The sequence below is a fragment of the Cavia porcellus genome, unplaced genomic scaffold (assembly GCF_034190915.1).
Source record: "Cavia porcellus strain 051 isolate PalLab524CR breed Dunkin Hartley unplaced genomic scaffold, mCavPor4.1 scaffold_17, whole genome shotgun sequence".
Classification (NCBI taxonomy): Eukaryota; Metazoa; Chordata; class Mammalia; order Rodentia; family Caviidae; genus Cavia; species Cavia porcellus.
The window spans coordinates 73,016,341-73,042,922 of NW_026947500.1; the positions used below are offsets into that span (position 1 = coordinate 73,016,341).

The 26,582-nt window shown below is 64.2% G+C and overlaps 4 protein-coding genes across 15 annotated transcripts in view; 3 read left to right on the top strand and 1 right to left on the bottom strand.

Annotated features, from left to right (window-relative positions):
- The first annotated feature begins 1,293 nt into the window (after positions 1 to 1,293).
- Positions 1,294 to 5,869, top strand: Dohh (deoxyhypusine hydroxylase). Of its 3 annotated transcripts, none has more exons than XM_063228836.1 (5): positions 1,294 to 1,317; positions 3,678 to 3,999; positions 4,447 to 4,523; positions 4,859 to 5,102; positions 5,196 to 5,869. In XM_063228836.1, exons 2-5 carry the CDS (start codon positions 3,726 to 3,728, stop codon positions 5,510 to 5,512), a joined length of 912 nt encoding a protein of 303 aa, XP_063084906.1. In that variant the 5' UTR covers positions 1,294 to 1,317; positions 3,678 to 3,725; the 3' UTR covers positions 5,513 to 5,869. The 3 variants fall into 3 exon arrangements, with proteins under 3 accessions (XP_063084906.1, XP_003461093.1, XP_004999385.1); XM_003461045.5 differs by lacking the exon at positions 1,294 to 1,317 and adding an exon at positions 1,406 to 1,514; XM_004999328.4 differs by lacking the exon at positions 1,294 to 1,317 and adding an exon at positions 1,570 to 1,743.
- A 189-nt stretch (positions 5,870 to 6,058) lies between these two features.
- Positions 6,059 to 7,614, top strand: Smim44 (small integral membrane protein 44). The gene is made up of 2 exons (XM_063228839.1): positions 6,059 to 7,157; positions 7,270 to 7,614. Exons 1-2 carry the CDS (start codon positions 6,956 to 6,958, stop codon positions 7,494 to 7,496), a joined length of 429 nt encoding a protein of 142 aa, XP_063084909.1. The 5' UTR covers positions 6,059 to 6,955; the 3' UTR covers positions 7,497 to 7,614.
- A 1,082-nt stretch (positions 7,615 to 8,696) lies between these two features.
- Smim24 (small integral membrane protein 24) lies at positions 8,697 to 10,893 on the top strand. The gene is made up of 4 exons (XM_063228838.1): positions 8,697 to 8,994; positions 9,620 to 9,725; positions 9,943 to 10,005; positions 10,507 to 10,893. The coding sequence occupies exons 1-4, from the start codon at positions 8,712 to 8,714 to the stop codon at positions 10,616 to 10,618; spliced, it is 564 nt and encodes a 187-aa protein (XP_063084908.1). The 5' UTR covers positions 8,697 to 8,711; the 3' UTR covers positions 10,619 to 10,893.
- A 5,501-nt stretch (positions 10,894 to 16,394) lies between these two features.
- Nfic (nuclear factor I C) overlaps positions 16,395 to 26,582 on the bottom strand; it is a 43,623-nt gene continuing 33,435 nt past the window's right edge. For 6 of the 10 annotated variants that reach the window (XM_063228846.1, XM_063228842.1, XM_063228845.1 and 3 more), the window contains exons 8-11: positions 25,466 to 25,650; positions 24,425 to 24,563; positions 23,037 to 23,122; positions 16,395 to 20,627 (exon numbers count right to left, since the gene is read on the bottom strand). In XM_063228846.1, the coding sequence (XP_063084916.1) occupies positions 20,610 to 20,627; positions 23,037 to 23,122; positions 24,425 to 24,563; positions 25,466 to 25,650 (428 nt within the window). In that variant the 3' untranslated portion in view covers positions 16,395 to 20,609. The remainder of the gene's footprint in view (positions 20,628 to 23,036; positions 23,123 to 24,424; positions 24,564 to 25,465; positions 25,651 to 26,582) is intronic. The other 4 variants (XM_063228848.1, XM_063228843.1, XM_063228849.1 and 1 more) reach the window with 2 other exon arrangements.

Sequence of the window (26,582 nt, forward strand, 5' to 3'; positions counted from 1 at the left end):
GCCAGGTCACCGGGACCATTTCTCAAGAGGGATCTGCACCGGCGGGCAGATGCCTCCATGTGATGGGATTTCCCGGGCGCAGTAACCAGGCCAGGCCAGTCTGCTGCGGACTCCAACTGTGGGTCCTCCTTGCACCAGAGACACGCTGCAACGCTGGCCGGGTCCAGCAGGTGGCGGGCAGGCCTCAGGTTAATTCCTAGCCGGAGTAGTGCATTTCCAGGCTCCTGGCTTCCATCGCCCAGTTTTCTCCCCCTTTTTTCCTCCTTGAGACAGGCCCTCTCCCTGCTCAGCACCCGGCAGTGGGTGCTCTTACTGGTTTCGCAGTTCCCAGAGCCTTCACACTGAGCTGCATCCCAGCCCTTTTTAATCACTTGAGTTGGAGTCTCCTTACATGGCCCTGTTGTCCAGGCGGGTCTCGAACTGGTGATCCTTAGCCCCCTGGAGTGCTGGGGTGATAGGCTGCACCCCTACACCCTGCTAATGGTTGCTCATTTTGCCAAGATTATGGAGCAAGTTTTTCACACTCCTGGGTCTCCTCCAAACAGTCAGGGCGGACTGTTTTTCTCTGTTTTTATAACTCTTGTCGCTATCCAAATGCCACTGCCTCAGACCGTGGCTGCCTTCCTGAAAGCGCACGTGCCAGCCACATACACCACTCTCGCCTACGCCATGTTTTTATGTACTTTTTTTTGGGGGGGGGGGTCCAAAATTGAACTCCTAACCTCATGCTTTCTGGGCAAGCGCCGTGCTGAGCTGTAGTCTAATGGTTTTGCAACCTCTTATGGGTATATAATTGCCAGCTGTTAAACTTAAAAAGATAATCACAACCAGTGGTGGCACACGCCTGGAATCCCAGCATTCTGGGAGGCTGAGGCCGAAGGATGGTAAATTCGAGCCTAGGCAGAACAATTTAGAGACTTACCGAGCTATTTTCTCAAAAGAAGAAATAAGGGTGAGGATGTCATTTAAGTTCAATGACCCGTACCGGGAGAAAAAGGAAAAGCGGTTGGTCGGTCCTTAGCGCCCTTTCATGATTCATTAAATGAATGAATGATGACCCGATGGCTCACTTCCTGGTTTAAATTCCTCTTTATGTACCCCTGACCCTAAACGGCACTGGCCACGCCCTGAGGGTCTGGCCACGCCTCTGGGACGCTGCGCATACTCAGTCATAGCAAGCTCCGAGCAACACTTCGCCGGCATATACCATTTCCATTTATCGTTTCTGGTGGGGAGGCCGGTGGGAGTCTTCTTCCCGTGGAAAGGTTGAAGTTGTCCTTCCTCTTCGCTAAGGAGCGTCGCTGGACAAGTGTTTGTGTATGGGTTTCGGTTATGCCTTGGGTCATAACTAGGGCTCAGAGCTTCCCCACTTCCGCGGCGCCTTAACTGGGTTCCCCCCCACGGCGGCATTGGTGCTGTCCATTCTGGTCACGTGGGTGGCAAGATGGCGTCCTCCAAGACGCGCGGTGAGCGGCGCTGCTGGTGAAACGCAGGTGGCGGTGCCGAGAAGCCAGGTTGGGCGCCTCGGGAGCTCCGCAGGCGGAGGGCACGGTGCGGGGCGGGTTCCAGCGGGCGGGCTTAGGCAGAGCGCCGCCGGGGTATCCGGTTTCTGGGATTCGTTGGCCGGGGTTTGGAGAAATCCCGCGTCCTGAGATCCCCGCCTGCCTCCGAGCTCCAGGGATCCCTGCGGAGCGGGAGAAGAGGTTCCGTCAGGTGGCCCCCTTGTCAGCTTTGAAGAACCTTGTGAGTACTGAGGATGTTTGAGCTGCATCCCCAGCCCTTTGTATTTTTTCATTTTGAGACACGATCACGCTGAAGCACCGAGTGGCCCAGGTTGACCCCCAACTTGGGCTCCTCCCGCCTCGGCCTCGCAGAGTGCTGGGGTAACCGGCGCGCCCCCACGGCCAGCGCTCTAAGATGCCTTGAGAGAGGCCGGCGCAGATCGAAAGCCAGGCATCCCGAGACCTGCCCGCCCTTGAGTCGGATGTACACTCACCCGCTAGAACGAGGGCGTGGGCCCCAGGGCTCCCCGTGTCCCGCCGGCTCAACCACTCCTGCCCGCCGTGGACGTGCGGATCCTTCCGGCGTGTGAAGTGTGTCTCTCCTTTGAGGCCACCTTGTTAAACCCAGAGAGCCCTCACCTGCCGCTGGGACTGCAGCCCGCTGTGGCTCGCCACCTGCCAGGCTCCCGCTGGTCTGGAGGCCAGGGAGGGGTCCTTTCTCGAAGTGGAATTGTCAGTTCATCTCGCGTCACCCAGGCAGCTAAACACTTGGTTTGTTTTGTTTTTGTCTTTTTGAGACAGGGTCTCCCTATGCAGTTCAGTCTGGCCTTGAGCTCACTTTGTAACCCAGGCTGGTCTTGAATTCGCAAGGATCTGCCAGCCTCAGCCTCCCGAGTGCTGGGATGACAGGAGTTCGGCACCATGCCCCGCTTTAAGCACTTGTGTTTTCAAGTTGTACTCTGGGTCCCTGACTCCCTGCGCACTTCCTATGGTGCCTGCCTCAGTCTCCTCGCCTATAAAACAGGGACAGCCCAATTCCTATCAGTGAGCAGGAGTAGGAGTTAGATGAGGGTTTATCCGAATGCTCAGGACACAGCAAATGACACTAAAACTCAGCTGCTGCTGCTGAGGATTTTTGTTGTTGTTGAGGACCACTGTGTGTGCATGTTTGTTTGAGTGCTAGGACACAGTGCTGACCCGGAATCCTCTCCGTGCCTGCCTTCAGAGTTCTATTCCTGTGAGTGAACCTTAAGTCACAGGGCCCCAGTGCACACCCGTCATCCCAGCTATCCGGGAGGAGGGTTGCAAATTCAAGCCCAACCTGGGCACCTTCTGGACTATGCAAGACTAGCACAGCACTTAGCACTTTAAAAAAATGAGCTGGGGATATAGCTCAGTGTGAACACCTAGTGTCACACACAAAAATAAAGCTTAAAAAAAAAACTCATAAGTAAGACAATAAATGTCCAGGGTGCTGTTTGGGGGTGGTTCATGCTCTGAAGAAAGTCTGTGGTGGAGACGGCTTCCCAGAGGGGGTGGCACTGACAGCCAGGGAAGTGAGAGCAGTGGCTGTGGGACTTCGAGTTTGCTTTTGTTCTTTGGACAACCAGCCTTCCTATGGCCTTCAGGCTGGCACTGAACTCACCATGTAGTCCAGGCTGAACTGCTAGCTGTCACCCTGCCTCAGCCTTGTGAGTGCTGCGGTGACAGATGTGCACCACCCTGCCTCACTCAGAGGTGCTTGTGGGAGGGCTGTTCCTCATGCGGTAAACACCCCGTGCAAAGGGCCTGGGGTCAGACAGGCAAACACTGGAGGGTGGAGCAGAGGGAACATCAGTACCTGGAGGCTGGATGGCTGAGGACATCTTGGCATCAGCCACCATGATGGCAGGGGCTGCAGCGTGGAGAACAGAGGGCAGGTCATGGCTCACAGGAGGCAGGGATTCAGACTGCGGCCCAGAGAGTGCAGGCCGCTCGTTGAAAGCAGCACGGCAGGTGGGCACGGCAGAGCTGGGCTGTCCACCCAGGTGGCCTCCTGGGGTGAAGGAGCCTCCAGCCCAGCCTGTTTGCGTTTTTAATGCTGTGGTCCTGGTATTGAACCCGCGGGCTCCTTCCCGCTGCGCTGTAGTCCCAGCCCCGCCTGTCAGTCTAGAGCCCTGCGTTCTTGTGCCGCAGGCTCCGGGTTTAGCTGCGGAGGAACAAGCCTCCGGGCAGGAGGGCACCATGGTGACCGAGCAGGAGGTGGAGGCCATCGGGAAGACCCTGGTGGACCCCACGCAGCCCCTGCAGGCCCGCTTCCGGGCCCTCTTCACGCTGCGTGGGCTTGGCGGCCCTGACGCCATCGCCTGGATCAGCCGGGGTTTTGGGGACGACTCGGCCCTGCTGAAGCACGAGCTGGCCTACTGCCTGGGCCAGATGCAGGACCCCCGCGCCATCCCCGTGTTGGCAGACGTGCTGCGGGATGCGAGCCAGGAGGCCATGGTGCGCCACGAGGCGGGTGAGTGGCCGGCCCTCCCCACCCCTCCACCCTGGCCAGCCCGGCTCTCCTCTCTTGTCTCAAACACCCCGGCCCCGAGGCCTTGGCACATACCACTCCCCCGTCTTGCTTAAGGCCGCCTTCGTCGGCTCACTTGCCTCCTTCATACCGCAGCATAGAGTGTACCCCTGCAGAGAGGGCTCGGTGTGGGGCTGAAGCTCCTCATCTCCTGGGCACTGGGTGTAATGACAAGGAGGTGTCCAGGGGGCGCTGTCTGGGGTGAGGAAGTTTTGCTTTGGGTGCAGCCAATACCAGTTTCTGCACAGAGATTCTGATTGGCTAACTTTGGTGTCTGTATGTGCTGCTGTCCAATCAGCCGTGGCTGAAGCGGAGCAATGGCTAATAGATGGCTCCAGGCAGTAGTGGGCTCTCCCCACTCATCCAGCCTAAGCTCTCGTTTGTCCTCAGGGGAGGCCCTGGGCGCCATCGGGAACCCGGAGGTGCTGGAGCTCCTGAAGCAGTACTCCGCCGACCCTGTAGTTGAAGTAAGGAGGTCCTTAGTATCTATCTCTGTGTCCTTCTGTGTCCGGAGTCCCTCACTGGACAGGGCTGTGCACAGTGGCGAGTGTCAGAGACGCAGTCCTTTATCCTGGCCAAGTAATATTCCAGCCACAGGTGGAATGTTCTGTGCCTCCATTCATCCACCTATGGTCAGTTTCCCAGTCCGCACTTTGGGCCATCACAAATGGTGCCACCGCAGGGGATCCAGGTGACGCTGCGGCCTGTGGATCTCTGCCCTACTCAAAACACTGGGTGGCTTTTTATCCCCTCGGGACTGGATCCCAGATCCCTGCACAGCCTGACTCCCCCACCCCCGCAGGTGGCTGAGACCTGCCAGCTGGCCGTGCGGCGCCTGGAGTGGCTCCAGCAGCACCCTGAGGAGCTGGCGGCGGCCACGGGACCCTACCTCTCGGTGGACCCGGCACCCCCAGCCGAGGAGCGCGACGTGGGGCGGCTGCGGGAGGCGCTGTTGGATGAAGCCCGGCCTCTCTTCGAGCGGTACCGCGCCATGTTCGCACTGCGCAACGCGGGCGGGGAGGAGGCCGCCCTGGCGCTGGCCGAGGGTGAGCAGGGGCCCTGGGGTGGGGCTGCGGGGTGGGGTGGGGGGGCCCTCGAGGACCCCGCCCTCGCGCCACGCTCTCCCCGCCCCCCTGCAGGCCTGCGCTGCGGCAGCGCGCTCTTCCGCCACGAGGTGGGCTACGTGCTGGGCCAGCTGCAGCACGAGGCCGCGGTGGCCCCGCTGGCCGCCACCCTGGCCCGCCGCGCGGAGAGCCCCATGGTGCGGCACGAGTGCGCCGAGGCCCTGGGCGCCATCGCCCGGCCCGCCGGCCTGGCTGCGCTGCGGGCGCACGCGGCCGACCCGGAGCGCGTGGTGCGCGAGAGCTGCGAGGTGGCGCTGGACATGTACGAGCACGAGCGCGGGCCGGCCTTCCAGTACGCCGACGGGCTGGAGCGGCTGCGCCCCGCGCCCTAGGCCTGGGGCGCCCCGGCGGGGGCTTAGCCCTGCAGGCCGGCCTCCTGCACCCTACCCCTGCCCCCCACCCATCTGGGGGCCGGAAGCGCCCCAGGCCCGCAGGGAAGGGGAGGGGTCTGGATATGCCCTGCCCGGGATGGCTATGCTGGGGGTGAGGATGTTGGGGGACCCCAGGGACAGAACTAGGGCTCTTGGAAAGTGTCAGGGTGACAGTGACTCAGGCTTCACCAGGAACAGGAAACGGGGTTCGGAGGTGCCTCACCCTTTGGGGCCCAAGCCAGGACCGGGAGGTGGCCTCTGGCCGGGCCGGGCCGGGGTGCCAGGATGGGATATTAAACTGTTTTTGCTGATCGTTGACTCTTCAGTGTGCCGGGTTGTGTTGCCCAGCAGGACCGTGGACACACCCATCTAGCAGGGCATTTGGAGCCAAACATGGTCCCTGGGGCTCTTCCCAGCAGCTCAGAGCACGACTACCCAGATAGCCCCCTTAAGGGAGCTCTGGAGAAGCTGCCCTCCCGCCCAGGTCTCTCCAGACCCTCATTGTCCCCCAGGTCCTATTGGCATGGAGGAAGGGGTTTGTGGTACACCTAAGAGCCCTTGTCATCTGGGTTCCCACATTACTCCATGCACCGCTGGGGACAGCCAGTTCATAGCTGGCAGGCATCGACAATGCCCAGACCCCTAAATAGCATCAAGTGGTCCCAGGCCTGAGGGGATGCTGCGGGGTTACAGACCACCCGCCCAGCGAGCCCTAGGTTGTGCCTATCACGGTCCTTCGCTGCTGGCTGGTTTCTCTAAGTCTCCCCGTTAGACCCCCACCTTGTCCATCTCACCCCTGTTGGCCAATGAGTGGCGTGGGCGTGGCCAGCAGCTCAGTCTCTCCAGTTAAAACAGGACCAGGCCACAGCCTGGCCTCTCCGTGGCTGCCACCAGAGGGCGCCTGTCAGCGAGCACCTCAGGGCTTCTGCACCACTGCGAGGCCCTGGCTCTCTGTTTGGAATTCTAGCTCCTCACGGCTATCCATTCATTGCTTTATAACCGACATGGTTTATTCTAGGGTTCCGTCTTTCCTTGTCATCTGTCTTCCTGCCGCACTGCCAACTCCATATGGGTTAGGGGTTCCGGTCAGCTGTGGTCACAGCTAATGGAGGTGCAGACACAGTAAGCTCAGGGGTGGATGGAAGGAAGCAGCGATGAGGAAATCCAGTGGTTTCAGCAGCAGGCACCGCAGGGGCAAAGGCCCTGAGGTCAGATGTATCTGCAGTCACAGCTGGTACCAAGCGAGGGAGCCCGAGGGAGCAGGCGGAGGGCGGAAGTGATTTGCGCTGGTTAATCTAGGCAGATGGTGCCACAGCGGGGGGTGGGGGGGAATCCTCTTAGCCCAAAGCACCGAGTACTTCCGCTGTGTGGGTCACCTCCGAGCCTCTGCTCAAGGTGGCTGCCATGCCAGGGCTCATGGGCGAGGAGGAGGCCAAGGGCTGGAGCCCGGGCCCCCCCATGTACGAGGAATACCAGCCGCCCCCGCTGGACACCATCCGCCTGCCCCGCTATGTGCTCTATCTGCTGATGGCCGCGTTCGTGGTGGTGGCAGTGGCGTATGCCATCGTGGGACACCTCATCAAAGACCTCGCCCACGACCTGGCCGGTGAGCGCCACCCTCCACACTCGGCTGGGGACGGGGGTCCGCGGACCTCTTCTGGGCAGAGGGGCGGGGGACCAAAGCGGAGCGAGGGGCCCACACAGATGTCCCCCCGCAGACTGGGCCTTCGGGCCGAAGTTAGACCAGGAGGACGCCCCTCGGGAACTGTGCGACAGCACGGCCGGCGAGGACCTGGAGGAGCTGGACCTGGAGCTGGCCCTGGCCTGGCGGGCCGACGAGGACGCTGGCGAGGGGACCCCCTCGGAAGCCCGCGCCCAGGACGGCCACCGTCCCTCCATCAGTTTCAAAGACCCGCCGGTGCAGGGCGCCTGGAGGCTGGGCTGAGAGGGGCGCCACTGTGCAGAGGAGCGCGCCGTTGCACCCCAAAACCGACCCCACGCCCCAGCCCTAGCGTGCCGCGGACAGTCTGTAATGGAACTCTTAAGACGCTTTTAAAACCGAACTCACCACCTCTCCATTTTTTGCGGGCCTTGGTGCGGAGCTCTGTCCCTCCCTGACTTTTAAATGCCTCGCGGGGCGGAACTTGCGGTGCTCCTGCCTCAGCCTCCCCGAGTGAGTGCTGGATGGCGGGTGCCTGTCACTGCACCGGGCTTCAAGCTGCACCTGGTTCCCACTCCTGCACCAAGAAAGCCCGGGCGTGCGTGAGCTCACTGAACCCCCCAGGGAGGCCTTAGCTCCCCACCTGACAGCGGGGGACCCTGAGGCACGCCACAGGGGAACCCCCGCACTCCAGGCACCCGGACTGTCCCAGAGACCTTGGCGGAGTCCTGCCCGCCCCACCCCCATGTATCTTGACCCTCACCCTGGCTGTGTGTGATTGGGGGGGATCCTGATGTCCATCCGAGTCCTGCAGCTGCCCTGCGGGGACCCTCAGGCCTCCGTAAGGGCGGGACCCCGGGCATGCAGCAGGTGCTCCGGAAAGACCTGTGCGCTGGTCTCCACTTCCCTTCTCGTGGCTGGGGTGCGGCCTGGCTCCGTGGCAGCCGGGGGGGGGGGGGGCCTGCCTTGGAGGGACGCACTAATTCAGCCAGGGACGCAGGCTGAGGACGGAACCGGGGCCTGAGTCCTCCTGCTCAGGGCGCCCCCATTCTGCAGCCGCTCACGTGCGTGCCCCAGGTCGGGCGTGGACCGTGTCTGTGGCTCTGCGTGGTTGGGTCCCCGAGGCTGGGAGCTTGGTGCAGGCCTAGAAGCCGGTGGCCCTGGGTGGGGAGTCTGCCTGCCCTGGGCTCTGTGGAATGAGGCCCGCAGAATTTTCCAGAACAGCTGGGCTCTGTGGTTTATGCCTTTGATGCCACAATTTGGTAAACTGAGGCAGGAGGATCTCAAGTGCCAGCTCATCCTAGGCAATAAGCAAGATCTGATCTCAACGTAATAAAACGCCCTGAGGGTCGAGGTGTGTGCGCGAGGCCTGGGTACCCTCGCCAGCGCCCCTCCAAAATCCGGGTACGGAATGGACCGTCCGGTCACTGAGCCCCACGGGTGACTGTGATCCTGCGGCTGGATTTGTGAGTTCACACAGCAGGGGAGGGGCCGGAGGGGATGCAAGGTCACCTGGGGGGCCGGGGACCGCAGGGGACCCTGAGGCCCTTGGTCAGCAGGCTGCAGGGCGAGGCGCAGGGCAGGGCGGAGTCCCGCGGAGTTAATGTTACACCGGGTCCAGAGTCTGCTGGGGGGCGGGGGCGCCCCGCCTGCTCGGCCTCAGCGCCCCTTATCCCCGCGGGCGCCCGGGCGTGCTCACACCTGTCGCTGGAGGCCATGAACGCGCTGGGGACGCTGCTGGCGCTGGCCGCCTTGTTCCTGCCTTCGGTCCAGGCCCAGGAGGGTAAGGGGGTCATGGGGTGCGTTCAGTCCCGGGTTCGCCATCTCTCCACTTTCCACGACCCAGAAACTGAGCCCTGGGCGTGCAGCGCAGAGCCCTCCCTCCCTGAGCCCCTGCCCTCTCCAAGGACCCCACTCGCTCAGCCCCCTTTGGGGCCCTGCTTCTCAGAGTCCCCCATCACCCTGTGGGTCTCCCCTTCCCCTCTAAACCCATTCCTCTTATAAGCCCCGCCCCCAGGCCTGTCCTCTCTGCAGGGCCATCCATCCTCTGTAGCCTTTCAGTCTCCCAGGGCCTCCTGGCCCCGCCCACTTTATAAGCCACTCCTGCCACGACCCACCCTTCACAAACCACGCCCACATCTGAACCACGCCCCGCCTCCTTTGTGGCCCCTCCCAGACTCCGCCCCCTCGTTGCGCGGTCTCCTTCGTGGGCCCTGCCCTATGCCCCGCCCTTCTGACCCCGCCTCCTCTGTAAGCCCCACCCACCCCACCTCCCCTCACCTCAGGACCCCTCCCCCAGCATGGCTCCAAGGTCAGGTTCTCTGTGCACTCTCAGACCCTCGCCCCTCTCCCAGTCTGGGGACCCCAGCTCTCCCCCCCCTGAACCCCACCCCACCCCACCCTTGCAGAGCGTCACATGAAGCCGTGGCTGGTGGGCCTGACGGCGGTGGTGGTCTTCCTGTTCATCGTCTTCGTGCTCCTGCTGGCCAACCGCGTCTGGTGCTCCAAAGCCAGGTGGGGACCCCGCTGCCCCGGCAGCCCTGCCCACACCACGTCCAGGCCGCTGCCCGCCGCCCTTTCTGCCTGCACCCGTCCCCTCTCTCACCCCCAAGAGCCAGGGAGCACACCCCTGCTTTCTAGAGTTCTGGAGCCCCTGTGGGGGAAACTGAGGCGCACTGCGTACTCGTCTCCTGCCCTTCCCCCAGTCTTACGCCCCTGTCTCCATCTGCAGAACTGAAGATGAGGAGACCATGGAGAGAATACAGCCCAACCCTTATGAGAACGTAGGCCCGAGGTACTGTCTGTGTGAGCACACGTAGGCATGTGTGGGGTCAGGGGACTAGGGACTCCCATCCTTACAACTGGGGGGGGGGGATTGGGTTGCACAGATGACCCCTTACTGCCTTCCAGTGATCACCTGCCCCAGGACCTTTGCACATGCCGTCCCCACTGATTACAGCACCTTTCTCTCTACCTCCTGGCCAGCTCTTCCTCCTTCAGTCTCTGTTCAGGGGTTCTCTCCTCACAGAGGACCCCCTCTGACCACTAGCCCTCTGTACAGGTCCACCAGCCATTTAGCCACCAACTGAAGTGCTGATCCTCCTTCACGGAGGTCACCGCTCTAGATGGTGGCTTCTGGTATGCAAGGACATAGCTCAGCCCTGGGTACCCCAGGACCAGACTGTTTATTGGCCAGAGAAAAGTGGGGGTGCGGAGGGGCCAGCCTGCCTGGGATCACTGTGGGGGCCAAGATGCGCCCCTGGGTGAAGGCGACGCCGTTCGTGGGTCCCTACAGGAAGGAAAGCAAGGCGGGGAAGAAGGAGCTGAGCGGGGAGAGCAACGCGGGCCTGGAGCTGGGAGAGGCGGGACAGGCGGACGGCTACCAGGAAATGAAGACCAGCATGTGAGCCCCGGCGGCGCCCCTGGACCCTCGGCACCCGCAGCCGCACCCCTGCTGCGCGCGAGCCCAGCGGGATCTGCCGTGGGCCTCGGTCCCGCCCCGCCGGGTGGATCCGGGACCCCCGACTGGGGCACCACAGGTCCCCACTGCGGGGGCTCCGCCGCTCTGCACCCCTGCCCGACCCCCCCACACCCCGCCTGCCTTCTCTCAGGCTGCCTTGGGGCCCTGGGGAACGGGGTGCCCTGCGGGGGTCCCCAGTAAAGACTCAGTACGACCGCTTTATATTTATTTCGGTTTCTTTTGGGGGTGCTGAGACAGGGTCTCGCTGTGCAGTCCTGGCTGACCTTAAACTGGCAGCGATCCTCCTGCCTCAGCCTCCCACGTGCTGGCATTCAGGCCATGTGCCTCCATAGGAGCGCTATCGGGAGGCCCCTGTGACCCCTCAGGACCCCCGGCAGGTGCTGGGGTTAGGGGACCCCTGGGCATGCCCAGGCTGCGCAGCTGGGCACACGACGCGCCCCGGTGCCGTCTTATTTTGCTGCCCTCAGGCCTGGACTTTGAGCCCACCGCGTCGCCTGACGCACCTTCCCCTCCCCACCCCACTCCCGATATTTGGGCCACGTGACTTCCAGGGTGCTCCGAGGGTGGGGTGCCCGCGGCCTGTGCATCGCAGACACCCACGCTCTGCCCTCCCTGACCCCCTTCTCCCTTTCCCCACGCCCTGGACTTCGCCCGGCACAGACCGGGCCTCATGCGGACGCTGATGCGTGCAGGGCGGCCGGGCAGAGCCGAGCTGTCCCCGAGACGCCTCAAAGACCGGCCACCAGGGGGCAGACGAGCGCAGATCACAGCCGCGGGCGCGCGAGCCACGCATGCTCCGTGCGTCCCAGCAAGGGAGGCTGAGGCGGGAGGGTCCCCGGGACTGCGGAGCAAAATCATGTCTGGGAACAAAGAGGCAGCGCTTAGGGCTTATTACAAAGCCTGGTCCCACAGCCGCCAGGCAGGCACAGGGACAGACAGACCCACAGACCGCAGCAGCCAGGTCCTGCAGGTCCCGGCCCAGTGGGCACTAGTGGGGGGGCGAGCAGGGGAAGGGACCCCAAGCTTGCTGCCCGGCCCTGTATCCGCTCAGGGCCAAAAATGAATGTGGCCCTCTGCTCTCTGTGTGACCAAGTAATGCACCAGTCTGTGACAGGTGGGACCTCATCAGAGCCCGCCCCCCCATCCTGCCCTGGCACCCCGGCCGTCAGGACCACGGGAGGGAAGAGTTGGGGGGTCAGGGAGTCATTATCAGGCTTGGGGACCCGCAGCTGAGCAACGAAGCTGATCACCGATACACGTTCCCAGGGGATTGTGTGGGGTCCTGAAAACCCGGCACGGGCAGGGCTTCGGCCTGCTCAGATGCCCACCGCCTCCGGCTTCCCTTCCCTTCTCTCTTCCTCCACCATCCGGCCATCCCCGTCCACCAGGGCCGGCCGTGTATCCATCCCTGGATGCACCGTCCACTAACCACCCCTCACCCACTGGGCAACCACCCATCCACAACCCACCATCCACCATCCACCATCCACCATCCACCACCCACCATCCATCCACCATCCACCATCCACCATCCACCATCCATCCACCATCCACCATCCACCCATCCACCATCCACCATCCACCATCCACCATCCATCCATCCACCATCCACCATCCACCATCCATCCACCATCCACCATCCACCATCCATCCACCATCCATCCACCATCCACCCATCCACTATCCACCATCCACCATCCACCATCCACCATCCACCATCCATCCATCCACCATCCACCATCCACCATCCACCATTTATCCACCATCCATCCACCATCCACCCATCCACCATCCACCATCCATCCACCATCCACCATCCACCATCCACCATCCATCCATCCACCATCCACCATCCACCATCCATCTACCATCCATCCACCATCCACCATCCACCATCCACCACCCACCATCCATCCACCATCCACCATCCACCATCCACCATCCATCCACCATCCACCATCCACCCATCCACCATCCACCATCCACCATCCACCATCCATCCATCCACCATCCACCATCCACCATCCATCCACCATCCATCCACCATCCACCCATCCACTATCCACCATCCACCATCCACCATCCACCATCCACCATCCATCCATCCACCATCCACCATCCACCATCCACCATTTATCCACCATCCATCCACCATCCACCCATCCACCATCCACCATCCACCATCCATCCACCATCCACCATCCACCATCCACCATCCATCCATCCACCATCCACCATCCACCATCCATCTACCATCCATCCACCATCCACCCATCCACCATCCACCACCCACCATCCATCCACCATCCATCCACCATCCACCCATCCACCATCCACCATCCACCATCCACCATCCATCCACCATCCACCATCCACCATCCACCATCCATCCATCCACCATCCACCATCCACCATCCACCATCCATCTACCATCCATCCACCATCCACCCATCCACCATCCACCACCCACCATCCATCCACCATCCACCCATCCACCATCCACCATCCACCATCCATCCATCCACCATCCACCATCCACCATCCATCTACCATCCATCCACCATCCACCCATCCACCATCCACCACCCACCATCCATCCACCATCCATCCACCATCCACCCATCCACCATCCACCATCCACCATCCACCATCCATCCACCATCCATCCACCATCCACCCATCCACCATCCACCACCCACCATCCACCATCCACCATCCACCATCCATCTACCATCCATCCACCATCCACCCATCCACCATCCACCACCCACCATCCATCCACCATCCACCCATCCACCATCCACCATCCACCATCCACCATCCACCATCCATCCACCATCCACCATCCACCATCCACCATCCACCATCCATCTACCATCCATCCACCATCCACCCATCCACCATCCACCACCCACCATCCATCCACCATCCATCCACCATCCACCCATCCACCATCCACCATCCACCATCCACCATCCATCCACCATCCACCATCCACCCATCCACCATCCACCATCCACCATCCACCATCCACCATCCATCCATCCATCATCCACCATCCACCATCCATCCACCATCCACCATCCACCATCCATCCACCATCCATCCACCATCCACCCATCCACTATCCACCATCCACCATCCACCATCCACCATCCATCCATCCACCATCCACCATCCACCATCCACCATTTATCCACCATCCATCCACCATCCACCCATCTACCATCCACCATCCACCATCCATCCACCATCCACCCATCCACCATCCACCATCCACCATCCACCATCCATCCATCCACCATCCACCATCCACCATCCACCATCCATCTACCATCCATCCACCATCCACCCATCCACCATCCACCACCCACCATCCATCCACCATCCATCCACCATCCACCCATCCACCATCCACCATCCACCATCCACCATCCATCCACCATCCACCATCCACCATCCACCATCCACCATCCACCATCCATCCATCCACCATCCACCATCCACCATCCACCATCCATCTACCATCCATCCACCATCCACCCATCCACCATCCACCACCCACCATCCATCCACCATCCACCCATCCACCATCCACCATCCACCATCCACCATCCACCATCCACCATCCATCCATCCACCATCCACCATCCACCATCCATCTACCATCCATCCACCATCCACCCATCCACCATCCACCATCCACCATCCACCATCCACCATCCATCTACCATCCATCCACCACCCACCCATCCACCATCCACCATCCACCATCCATCCATCCACCATCCACCATCCACCATCCATCTACCATCCATCCACCATCCACCCATCCACCATCCACCACCCACCATCCATCCACCATCCACCCATCCACCATCCACCATCCACCATCCACCATCCATCCATCCACCATCCACCATCCACCATCCATCCACCATCCATCCACCATCCACCCATCCACCCATCCACCACCCACCATCCATCCACCATCCATCCACCATCCACCCATCCACCATCCACCATCCACCATCCACCATCCACCATCCACCATCCATCCACCATCCATCCACCATCCACCCATCCACCATCCACCACCCACCATCCATCCACCATCCACCATCCACCATCCATCCACCATCCACCATCCACCATCCATCCACCCATCCACCATCCACCATCCACCATCCACCACCCACCATCCATCCACCATCCATCCACCATCCACCCATCCACCATCCACCATCCACCATCCACCATCCATCCACCCATCCACCATCCACCATCCACCATCCACCACCCACCATCCATCCACCATCCATCCACCATCCACCCATCCACCATCCATCCACCATCCACCATCCACCACCCACCATCCACCATCCATCCACCATCCACCCATCCACCATCCACCATCCACCATCCATCCACCCATCCATCCATCCACCATCCACCATCTACCCATCCACCATTCACCTTCCATCATCCACCATCCACCATCCATCCATCCACCATCCAGCATCCACCATCCAGCATCCACCATCCATCCATCCATCCATCCACCATCCACCATCCCCCCCCCCCTTTTACCCTGCCGAGCCCCTGAGCTCTTGGTTTGCTGGAGCCCCCACTCCGCCTGGCCTTTCTGCCGGTCCCCCCTACCGCTGCTGAAGCTGCTGGGGAGGTGGAGGAGGACACGCGGCCACCCCTCACTCCCACCCCGGGGCCGCCTAGGTTCCTGGGCCCGAATCTCGGTCGACCAAAAGAGGGCGCCCCAACCTCGCTGCCGAGAGCAGAAGGCCCCGCCCTGCAGGGAGGCATGGGGTCATCGTGTGCCTGAGGCCTATCTATGGGGTTGGCCTCTTGTGTGCCTCAATTTCCCCACTTGGACACGGTAGAATGGTCTCTGGCCCATAGTTTTGCCGACCTGGTGGACGCAGCCCCAGGGAGCAGGGACCTTGGCCTGCTGTTCCTCCGGGATCTCACGGGTTGCCCGGAGGATCGGTCCAGCGGGCAGTATTGGGGACCCTCTCTGAGAGCCCCAAGTGTGAGGGATCCAACCTTGTGGCCTCCCTTCTCATCCCCCCCCTCTCGCCGCTCATCCCAGGAGTCGGGAAGCTGGGGACTGAGGGTGCCCTGAGCTCAACAGCAGCTCTGCGAGACGGGGGTCGGGAGGCTTCCTGCAGGGGGCGCTGTGGAACCAAGACAGGGCCCCCCCTCCTCAGCCCTCAGCCCCTAAAGGCTCCACCGCCTTCAGGCCCACAGCCCAGATTGTCCCTGGAGCTCACAGGGCCCTGCACTGCCTTGCTCACCCCCTCCCCGCCTCCTCTGCTCCCTCTTGGCCCCTCTTCCCTCTGCTCCACCCTCCTCTCCTGCTGCCCCAGGACCTTTGCATGGCTGTGCCTTGTGGTGCTCTGCGTTGCAACAGGGTGCTCCCTGTTGCGCTCCGTGTCTTCCTGACTCTGTTTCCTTGTTTTTATTGTCACTCTCCCGCCTGTCTTGATGTCATCCGCCTCACACTGTGAGCTCCCCTAGTCCTCAGCACCTCGCACTCCACACCTTGTGGGATGACCTCTGGGGCACCCGGGGCTTTTCCCAAGAGCTGTCCGGCACCCCGAGTGCTTCCGGTCCCCTGTTGCACGCGCCTCCGTCCCCCCACCCCAGCAGCCGCAGCTGGACGCCAGAAAAGAGGACGCAAAGGCTAGAAAGAGTCAAAGCATAGCTTGTTTAATTTTTATACATTTTTCCTTTTTTTTTTTTTTGCCTTTTATTGAATCTTTTATGGAACCCCCTTTTTTTCAATTTTGTTTTGTTTTGTTTTTGCATAGGGAAACAAAATAACAGCCAGAGTCACTTTCGGAAAATGGTGCTCAGGTAGGCGCGGCGGTGGCGGCTGGCGCAGCGGCAACTGAAATGCGCGCAAGAGGCGGCGTATACGCGGCTGCCGGGGTGGGGCGGCGGGGCTGGGGCTCCCCGACCCTGTCCAGGGGCGCGGCGGCGCAGGGGAGGCCACGGACCCCGGGACGCCCTCTGGGCCCTCGGTTCTGAGCACTGGTGTGCGCGCGCGTGCCTGTGTGTGTGTGTGTTTCCGGGGTGAGAAGCAGGCAGAAAGCGAGAAAACAGAACGCGATGCGGAGCGTGAGCACATACAAACGGGAGCAAGAAAACCAAAACATGAGAATCCACACCCGGACTCGGCGGGCCGGGACAGAGGAGGCCTGCGGGAGCAGGGGTCCCCGCCCGCTGCCCGGCCGCCCTCAGGTCCCTGCCGTGGCCACCTGCTGGGGCGCGCAGGAAAGTGGGGTGCATGGGCTGGGACCCCGGATGTGAAATGGGCTTTGGTTTTGGGGGGCTGCAGCAGCGTGGCTGGGACTCGGGATGGGAAGATGGGGTTCAGGTGCGCTTGGGGGGCGGGTGCCTGGCCCCCTCCCTCTCGAGCCCTGACCCCGTCCTCTCTGTCCTGGCCCCTGCTCCTCCTCTCTGGCCGGGGTCCGGGGAGAACCCCAAAACCACGCCAGCAGACCTGTGAGGCACTGCTTGGGGAGTCTCATTTGGTATCGCGGGCAACAAGTTCCGCGGCGTGGTTCTGCCTGCCTCCCCACCTCGCCCGGAACCGGGGTGCCCCGGCGCCCTGAAATCCTCAGTGAGGTACGCAGGGGGTGCGTGCCGGGAAGCATCCGGAGGAGGCCAGTGTGGGGTGACCTGACCCCAACTGCTCCTCAGAAGCCAAGCGGGAGACGTCGGGGCTCAGGGGCGCCCAGGCGGAGACCGAGGGTCACCCGTGTCACCGTCAGGAGCCCAGGACCCTGCCTTGTGGTGGGCGCTGCTCTCTCTGGGGACACACGGTGGGGAGGGGACCCCCAGCCCGGCCTCTTTCCTGTGTCTGCGGCCGGGTCTCCCTGTGCAGCCCGGCCTGCCTCAGCCTCCCGCCGCTGGGCTACAGGCCGAGCGCACGCTGTCGTCCCCTCCCGACTGGCGCGGGCCACCCGCCCAGAGTCAAGAACCAGAGCCCGGCCTGGCGGGGGACCCCGGCACCCTCTTCCCAGCCAAGCACGGCTGGCCGGGCCGGGCATCCCCGGACAGGCGGGGTGACTTGGGGGCGGATGACAGCGCCCGTGAGGCCTGCACCCCTCACTCTGGCTATTGTCCTAGCTTTGGTCAAGGTCAGAGCGAAGGAAGCCGGAACCAGAAAACAAGGGAGGGAAGAAAAGAACCAGAAAAACCAAAATCGAAGACGACGGCCGGCCGGCCGCCCAGACAGTGCTCGGGGTCCCGGGCACCCGCCCGGCCTGAGCCCGCGCGGCCCCTGGCATGGACAGACAGACAGACAGACAGACAGATATTGCATATATGGAGGGTGTCTCGTTTTCATAGCTGGAAGACGGCGAACAGGAGTGGGGGCGGAGGGGTCCCCCCAGGCTGGTCTCTGGGGACGGCCGGGGACAAGTCGGGGCCTTTGGTGAGGAGGGGGTGCCGAGGGCGGGGTGCGCGTCGGACCCCACCAGCCTGGGCGGGGGCACGTCCTGGGTCCATGCGTGGCTCCCGGGCCAGTGACATCACAGGGCCTCGCTGACTCGGGGACCCCAGAACTGGGCTGGGGGTGGCGGAGGTGAGCACCAGGGGCGCACAGCGGGCTCGGGGCTGCTTCTGTGGCCTCCATAGCGATGTCCACCCTTTTAAAAAGTTCTGCGTTCCTGTTTATTGATTCTCGCGCACGCGCCCGGCCCGGCCCCGCGGTCCCCCTTCTCCCTCTGCTAGCTGTGCGGCGCCTCATGCGGTGGCGGCCGCGCAGGGTGCGGACACGCATTCTGCAAGGCGGCAAGGCACGTCATGTGGCGGGAAGGTTCGTGCAAATCGGGACGGGAAGTCTCTGGGGGCTTTTTTTTTTTGTATGTTTTGTTCTGTTTGTCTTGAAGGGGGGCGCGGAGGGGACAGCCGGGGTGATCTGCCATGCAGGCCGCAGCGCGCGGGCTGGGCGGAGCCAGGGCCCGGCCGAAGCACCATGCAAAGTTAGGTACAGAGTTGGTTCTGGTCGCCCCGACCCCTTGGTGGGGCCCGGCCGGGGGGCTGCCAGGTGCACCCCGGGGGAGGGTGTCCCCCACCACCCCGGCTGAGAAGCTGCCGGATGCCCGGACATCAGCACGACCTCCAGCACCCCGGTCCCCCTGGACATGCCAGGGGACCGCCCTCTGCTCCCCCAGGGCCGGCTGCTGGGGGGACAGGACAGACAGACAGACGACAGACCGAGGGCTGCAGACTCCACTGGGTCACAAGGGCAGGCAGGGACCTGCGGGTTCCAGGGGCCTGGTCCTTCTGTTTTCTGGCCGAGTGGGTGTGCCAAGGCCCTGGGGCTGGGTTTGTGGGAAAGAGTCCGGGGCACGGGACGGACGGGAGGGCGGGGCTGGGGCGGACGAGACGGGGACCCCTGCCCTGGACAATGGCTTTGGCCTAGGATGAGGGTCGTGGGGGTGTATTCCCTACGCCAGGCGTGATGGAGGTCAGTGGGGGGCCGGGGTGTGTGGGCCAGGCTGGGGTGCTGGGTCTGGGCGCAGGGCCAAGACGCCAAGCACCCTCTTCCCAGCACCTGCTCCCTAAGATGTCTGTCCCTGGGGTGATGGGCGGGGATGGGCTGAGGTGGAGTGGGGGTCGGGGGTACCCCACGGCCCCAGCTTAGTGTTTTTGGAGCGGCTCAACGGAAAACCTTTAGCAGATGGGCGGCTCCCCCGTCGGCCGACCCCCCGGAACCCCATCTCGGGTCCAAGTGGGCCCCGTTCTGGACGGGCCCCCTCTCTCTTTGCGGGGGGCCAGCTGGGACGACGCACCCCCCTCCACCGCGCCCCACTTAGGGGGATAAAAGTGCAAAGGGCGCCCCCGGGCGGCGGGAGGCACGGGGAGGGGCCTCCACGATGTAAGGCACTGGCGGGGAGGCGAGGGAGGGGGTCCCCGGAGCCGCCCACCGCTGCCCCTTGGGGGTCCCTTCTCTCTCGCGTGGAGGGGCTCGCAGGTCGGGTGATGGGGAGTGGGCGGGGGGATCAGGCACTTAAACCACTTGCTGTCACCTGCCAGTCCGGACGGCACCCCGCCCCGAGGCGCCCCGTCCCCGGAAAGTGCATTGCGGAGAGTGTGCGACGGGCCGGGGCTGGGGACGCGGTGGCCTCGGTGCCCGAGCGATGCCAGGGAGGGGCTGGGAGGGGTCAAATTGCATAGACGTCTCCTCCCCGAGGGGTGGGCGCCACAAGGCCCCGAAAACGGGGTCCCCAGCGCTGGAGAGGGCAAGAGCGAGTCCTTCGGGAGGGGCCGGGGAGGCGCAGGACCCCCAACCCGCGCTGTCCGAAAGTCCCTGCGTGGCGGGTTCTTCTCCGTGGGGCGGCACTGGGTCCAGCCCGCCCCGCCCTGGGTGTCTGCGGCCCGAGGCCTGGGTCCTCGCGGCCCGGACCCCGCGGCCAGCGCCTGCCTCCCCCTTGGCAAACACTGTCCGTGGGGCCGCCCCGTCCATCCGTCCTTCCGGCCTCACCTGGTCTCCGGGCAGTGGCGGTGGCGGTGGCGGTGGCGGGCGGCCAGGGGGTGGCGCCGGGTGTCAGGCCCTGTCTGTGCCCTGGCGCGCGGCGTCCCGAGGGGTGGCAGGGCCGGCCCCCGTCCTGCGGCCCTGGCGTCCTGGGCGCCTGGGACGCAGCCCGGCCGGCCGTCGCCTCTCCCCTGGCGGCTGGGTGGGTCTGGTTGCTCTGCTGTCCCTCTCCCTCTGTCCTCTCCTCCTGCGTGCATAGTCGTGTGGTTTTCTTTCCGGCCGGGCTGGAGCCGGCGGCGGGGTGGTTGGTTTTTCTGTTTGTTTTTGTTGATTTTTGCTCGCTCTGATTTTTCCATGGAAAACGTGGCCCGGGATGGCAGCGGAGCGGCCTGCGGACCCGCGGCGACCTGGGCTACCCCAGATACCAGGACTGGTGGCCGAGGGGACAGGGAGAGAGAAAGAGGAGGGCGTGTCAGGCCGGGCCTCGGACCTCTGGACCCTGCACCCGCCCGCCGCCGTCCCGCCCGACCTCAGTTTCCCCACCCGCCCCAGAGCGTGTGCGGCTCGGGCCACCCGACCTTGGCTCAGGGCGAGGGTGCGGCTGGACGCAGGCCACCCGGGTGAGGGGCTGTGCCAGCTGGGGGCGCCGCTACCCATCCCGTTGGGTCAGTGCACCTCACACAGCTCAGGGGTTCGGGTGAGTGGACCCCACCCAGCTCTGCAGGGGGGCTGACAGCCAGTGCCCCTCGTGACTTCAGGGGTTCAGGGCCTCCTGGGGCCTGACTATGCTGTATTTCACCCCTTGATTCCAGCCACCTGGTCTGATTGTCCTGCTATAAAGTTGGGGTACAGGACGGTTTCGGGGAATGGATGTGGGCCCGCTCTCTGCCCAGCCCCAAGACAGGAGATGGGTGACCTTTGAGGAGGCCGCTGTTCCCTGGCGCCGTGACCAAGGCCACCTCTCACTCCCAACGGTCCTTCCTCTCCTAGTGACCCCCAGAACCTCCCTCCTCGAGGGGGACCAGCCCTCCTCCTCGTCACCCTCACACTGGTGAACGCGGCCCTCAGAGACCCCGCGGCTGGCCCCACGGTGCCCAGCACCGAAGTGGCAGAGCAGGGGCTTGAACTCTGGCTCCCAGACGCCTTGGGCAGTGTTGGGGGCACCACCCTGCCACAGAGGCCCCCACGGCGCCTGACCAGCCAGCCCGAGCAGCACCCTGTTTACCAAGGGGACACGGAGGCCCGCGGGGTGTCTCAGCCCTGGAACACCCTGTGGAGCCCACCGAGGGGGCCCGGCACCCTGGCCCCCACCTGCAGGCCGGCCGTGCCCACCCTGCCAGCCTCCTGCAGGCCCTTCGCGAGCTGGCGCGCTGCGCCCGGGCTCCCACCCGCCTCCAGCCAAGTCCAAGTTCACGTCGGCCATTACCTCATGTCTGGTTTCCCCTGGCAACCAGACAGGCCTGGGTGTGACCCTCCTGGTGGACCGGCCTCCCCTGGCCGCTCCTCCCTCCCTCCTCTCCTGGGGCAGCGTCTGCCGGGCCCCCAGCCCACCCCACTGGGCATCCCGGGCAGCTTGAGGGGCCAGGCTGGCCCTAACCCGGGGTTTCCTGCCCCTGCACTGCAGGGGTGGGGGTGCCCTCTGAAGGGGGGCAGCGGCCGGAGCCCAGCATGGTGGGGTGCGGGGGGTGCAGGGCAGGCGGGGAGCAGTGCGGCTGACCGCGATGGACCGGGTCTCAGTGGGGGTATTGATCGATCAGATCCGCAGGAGGGGTATTGATCGGGGGGAGGGGGTGCCGACCAGGGCAGGGCAGGGCACGGGAGCCGGCTGGTGGGCAGGCTGGGGTGCGGGGAGGAAGGAGGGGGCCGGGAAGCCGCGAGGCCGCCAGGAATAACACGCGGGCGGGCGCAGAAGTGCTGACCGCGCAGGAATCGCGCGCCCCTCCCCCTCGGCTCCCCGCCGCTCTGCAGGTCTGCAGCGGGGTGCGGGGCGCCAGGGCAGCCCCCGCTATCGCCACCAGGGCCCTCCCCGCCCAGCGGCGGCCACCTCCCTTCCGTGCCCTAGGACGCTCACCGCCCCCAGGAGCCCCCAGGCCGGCTGTGCCCCCCATCCATCCCTGGCTCCCCACTGTCATGGGGGTGGGGGACACTGCCTGGGACCCCCAGCTCTGCCTGTGCACCAACCCCCTCCTGCGCTGGGGACAGGGAGGGTGGCGGGGGACAGTGCAGGCAGAAGCTGCTCCTGGGGGGAGCCCCCGTCCCGCCCCTTGTTTGATCGCGCTGGGGACCGAGGGGCACGTGGGGCGCCCTCTGTGCTGGGGGGCAGCTGGGGGGAGTCCAGGGGGCTTCCTGGGAGGAGCCCAGGGCCGAGGAGGACAGAGGTTCCGGGCGGGGTGAGGCCGAACCGGGCTGGAACCTTGGTCCTTGGGGGGACGGGTCACCTTCACCTCCAACCCGCACGAGTCCCCCACAAACCCAGCAGAGGCAGCCCGGCTGGGCCCTTGCTGCAAGCTTTACGGGACCCGGTTCCCCCTGAGCCTCCTGCCTGCCTGGGGGAGGGGGCGGGCCGGTCCCCCGCTGATGCACCCCGAGTTACGCGGCCAGTGCAGGCACCGTCTCCCCGCCTGCCCGAGTCCCTGTGGGGTGACGCTGGCTGGCTGCTGTGTGACCCCGGGCTGAGGCTGAGCCGCTCCCTCTCTGGGCTGAGAGCTCCAGGTCTGCACAATGGGCGCCCCTGCTCTGCGGCTAGGGAAGCCCCGGGCTGGGCCCTGGCTCTGGGGGGCCCCAGGCTGGCCCTCTGCCCAGCCCCCCGCCCCCCGCCAGCCGGCCTCGCGGCCCCTACCTGTGCCTGATAACTGCCCGCAGGATCCCTTGGTCCTAATCCCACAAAGGGACGGTCTGCAGGGGCCGTGCCGGGCGGAGCGCAGGCTGCGGGAGAGAGACCAGAGCCCGTTAGCGAGGGGGCGCCGGCCGGCCGGAGGGGGCGCCCTGCCCGGGGTCACACAGCAGCCCGCGCGCGGCCCGTGCCCGTGGCCTGGGGCGCACTGCGCTCTCCCTGGGGAGCCGGGGGTCCTGCCTGGGGGGTCCCGGGGTGGGGAGGCCGCGCAGGCGCGATTCACAGCGCACACCCCGCGGGGAAGTGGGGCCCCCCACGCCAGGCCCCTCAATCCCGGCGGCGGCGGCGGCGCCTTAGGCGTCAGTTTCCCTCCCGGAGCCGCAGCAGGGCAGCGCCCGCGCCCGGCCCTCGCCCGCCCGCCGGGTGTGAGCAGCTCGGGGTCCAGGGCCAGGCAGTGGGGGTGCGGGGGCCCTGCAGTGGCCCACGGGGGCGGGAGCAGCTGCTGGGGTCCCCATGGCCGGGCACCCTGGGCCACGATGGGTTTGCAAACCCCGAGCAGGGCCTTCCCTGTCCCCAGAGCCAGGGCCTCGTCCACGTCCTGCAGAAGCACGAGCCAGCACGGGACCCAGAGGGAACCGGGCCGGGCCAGGGTCCTGGGCTCAGCAAGGGAACCCAGGGCGGCTCTGGGGCTCGCGGGGTGCGGGGAGAGTCGCCTTGCCCAGCTATGCTGGGGCTGGGGCCCACCGAGGAGGGGACCCGACCCTGAAACCGCGGGGTCAGAGCCTGGAACCGGATCCCTGGGGCCACCGAGGCCCGGAGCTTGTATGTTGGGGTCGTGCGTGGTGTTACCACAGTGGGGCCCTGCGGGAACAGGGCTCTGCATGTGACCTGTGTCACTGCCCGGGAATCTGGAGCTGAGGGGTTTTTATGGTAAACACCTATTTTAAAATGTCACCGAGGTCTCACGGATGGAAATGCTGTGGGGCCAGGGTGGGCTCGGGCCTGCAGGCTCACTTATCATCATCATTACGTGCACTTCTGCAGTTCTGGGGGCCAGGCTCCGGCTCCCACACTGAGCCGCACACCCTGCCCGCTTGCGGATCTGGAGGCAGGACCTCCCTAGGATGGTCACGAAGCTGCCGGCTGGAACCGGCCACTCTCCTGCCTTAGCCTCCCGCAGCGCCGGGTGACAGGTGGGCGAGGCACGGCGGGGGACTTCTACAAACCCAGGAGGGAGCGAGCTGAAGGGCTCAGGTCCGGGCCGTCACCCTGGCCTGCCGTGCCGAGGCTGCCCCGGCCCCATGGACGCCCCTGGGGTGGCCCGTGCCCACAGGACTGGGCAGCAGGGCAGGGAGGGCCCCGGGGACAGGGCACACCGGCTCCTGCGTGCTTACTGGGCGAGATGTACGGTGTGGCCCGTCGCTGGGAGGTGGCAGTGGGTTTGGTAGCCGGGGACAGTGCCAGGGGTGGAGGGGCCAGCATCGAGGTAGGGACGCAGTAACTGGACATTTTGAGCTGGCCACTTCCGTTTAACTGAGGGGGACAGAGAGACACGTGGTTAAGGGGGTGGGCGTCCCCTCCACCTCAGGATGCTGGCGCCGACGTCCCCGGCTCTGTGCACGGGGCCAGGGTCTGAGAGCGGTCTGGGCCTCGAGGCGCTGAGAGCAGCCGGCCCTGGAGGAGCCGGGGGACGGCTTCGCCCATGTCGCCGGGTCCCCGGGCACTGCTGGGGTCCCACGTACCCCTCCATAAGCCACCTGCGTGCAGACTGACTTTCCTCCCAGGCGATGCCACCTCGTACAAAACCACAGCACCAATGTTTTACCAAGTATCCCGGGGACAGCCGGGCAGCGGGACCCCAGCCCGGCTTTGAGCTCTGAGTGCCGAGGGCTCTGGGGGCGCCGGGCACGCCTGGCGAGGGCTGAGCTGGCCGGGTTCCCCCTCCTGGCCTCACCCCTTCCCACTTTTTTCAAGTACCGGGCTGACCCCAGGGCCTTTGCACTGGGCTGTCCGCCCCAGCCCTTCCTGAAGTGTCTGACCCTGAGCCGGCCTCAGGAGTCCCTAGGCTGGGCCTGCACTTGGCACCCTCCTGCCTCGGCCTCCCAGAGCTGGCCGGACGGGCCCGGGCCATGCCCAGTATGGCTTTTTTTTTTAACCAGTTCCTCCCACCCCATGTCGTCTGTGCTCTGCATCCCTGGACGCTGTGAGGTCCGCGAGGGCCTGGCAGGAAGGCCCCTCTTGTACCCTAGGAGCCACTGACCACAACAGCTGGCCAGCTCTACATTTCCTGGATCCAAACCACCACACTCCAGACCTGTACTCAAAACACCAGCAGCCACACAAGTCGAGCGTCTCAGCGAGGCCCAGTGACGCGCCGAGGGGGTCCCCAGGTGAACCGGGGCCCCCGAGAGGCCCGCACCCGACCGTCCACTCACCGGTCCAGGCTGCTGGCTGGCTGGGTCGCAGGCAAGCGAGACGAGGTCTTTGAGCGGGTCCTGGGGGTTGAGGTGGGGCGGGTAGCGGATGGCCGTGTGCGGGAAGTAGGTGGACGCCGTCTGGGGCAGGATGGAGGTGGCGGGGAAGTGCAGGGCGGAGGACGGGTGGGGGCTCCGGGCGATGCCTGCAGGGAGGCGGAGGCACGGTCACGGGCTGCTGGGCAGCCCTGCTCTGCACCCCGGGGCCGGGCCGTCTAACGGCACACCTGCTACGAGGCCAGGAGTACGGAGCCCTCGGGCCGGCAGCACCGCCGAGGCCAGGGTCTCCTCACAGTCACTGAAATGTTTGCAGTCGGGGGTACGAACCCAGGGCCCAAACACGGAGCCACAATCCAGCCCTTTTTATTTGGAGACAGGCCTGGCTTTCTTTTTTTCGTCTTTTTGACGTGGGGTCTCACTATGCAGTCCAGGCTGCCTTGAGCTCACTGTGTGGCCCAGGCTGGTCTTGAACTCCCGAGGATCCTCCTGCCGCAGCCTCCCGAGGGCTGGGATGACAGGCGTGCACCACCACGCCTGGCTCTAAAATCTCACTAAGTTGCTAAATTGTTCAAACTGGGTGCAAACCTGCAACCTTCCTGCCTCAGCCTCCTAGAGTGCTAGGATTACAAGCATGTGCCACCACACAGGGCACGTGGCAAATTTAGCTCTAGTATCCACTTTGTGACTGAGGGGTCAGTAAGTTCGGCCCCCTGGATGCTCAGGGTCCACTCTCATGACCCAGCCACCCTTAGATGGAAAACTTTGGGAAGAAAAAATAATTAAGAATAACGTACCAAAGCTGAGCGTGGTGGCTCTGGCCACACTGTGGTGGGTGTCAGGCCCTCATGCTTTTTCCTGGCTGAGTAACGCTCCACAGTGGCACCTGCCTTCCCTGCCCTGAGCAGCTCGGTGGCTGTCAGAATGTTTTCTCTCTGCAGTGGCCACACCCCGCCTCCTCCGTCCCTGGCCCCTGACTAGAGTACCGAATTTTTGGCTTTGAGATGTCAACCAACTCTGCCTCCTGGGCAGAAGCGGCCAGAGGTGGCACACACAGATGCTGGCTTGTGTGCCAATAAAA

Coding starts and splice junctions, on each gene's coding strand:
- Dohh (XM_063228836.1), top strand. CDS start 3,726: ATGGTGACCGAGCAGGAGGTGGAGGCCATCGGGAAGACCCTGGTGGAC. Junction 4,000..4,446: donor CATGGTGCGCCACGAGGCGG/GTGAGTGGCCGG, acceptor GTTTGTCCTCAG/GGGAGGCCCTGGGCGCCATC. Junction 4,524..4,858: donor CCGCCGACCCTGTAGTTGAA/GTAAGGAGGTCC, acceptor CCACCCCCGCAG/GTGGCTGAGACCTGCCAGCT.
- Smim44 (XM_063228839.1), top strand. CDS start 6,956: ATGCCAGGGCTCATGGGCGAGGAGGAGGCCAAGGGCTGGAGCCCGGGC. Junction 7,158..7,269: donor CCTCGCCCACGACCTGGCCG/GTGAGCGCCACC, acceptor GTCCCCCCGCAG/ACTGGGCCTTCGGGCCGAAG.
- Smim24 (XM_063228838.1), top strand. CDS start 8,712: ATGCAAGGTCACCTGGGGGGCCGGGGACCGCAGGGGACCCTGAGGCCC. Junction 8,995..9,619: donor TTCGGTCCAGGCCCAGGAGG/GTAAGGGGGTCA, acceptor CCACCCTTGCAG/AGCGTCACATGAAGCCGTGG. Junction 9,726..9,942: donor GTCTGGTGCTCCAAAGCCAG/GTGGGGACCCCG, acceptor CTCCATCTGCAG/AACTGAAGATGAGGAGACCA.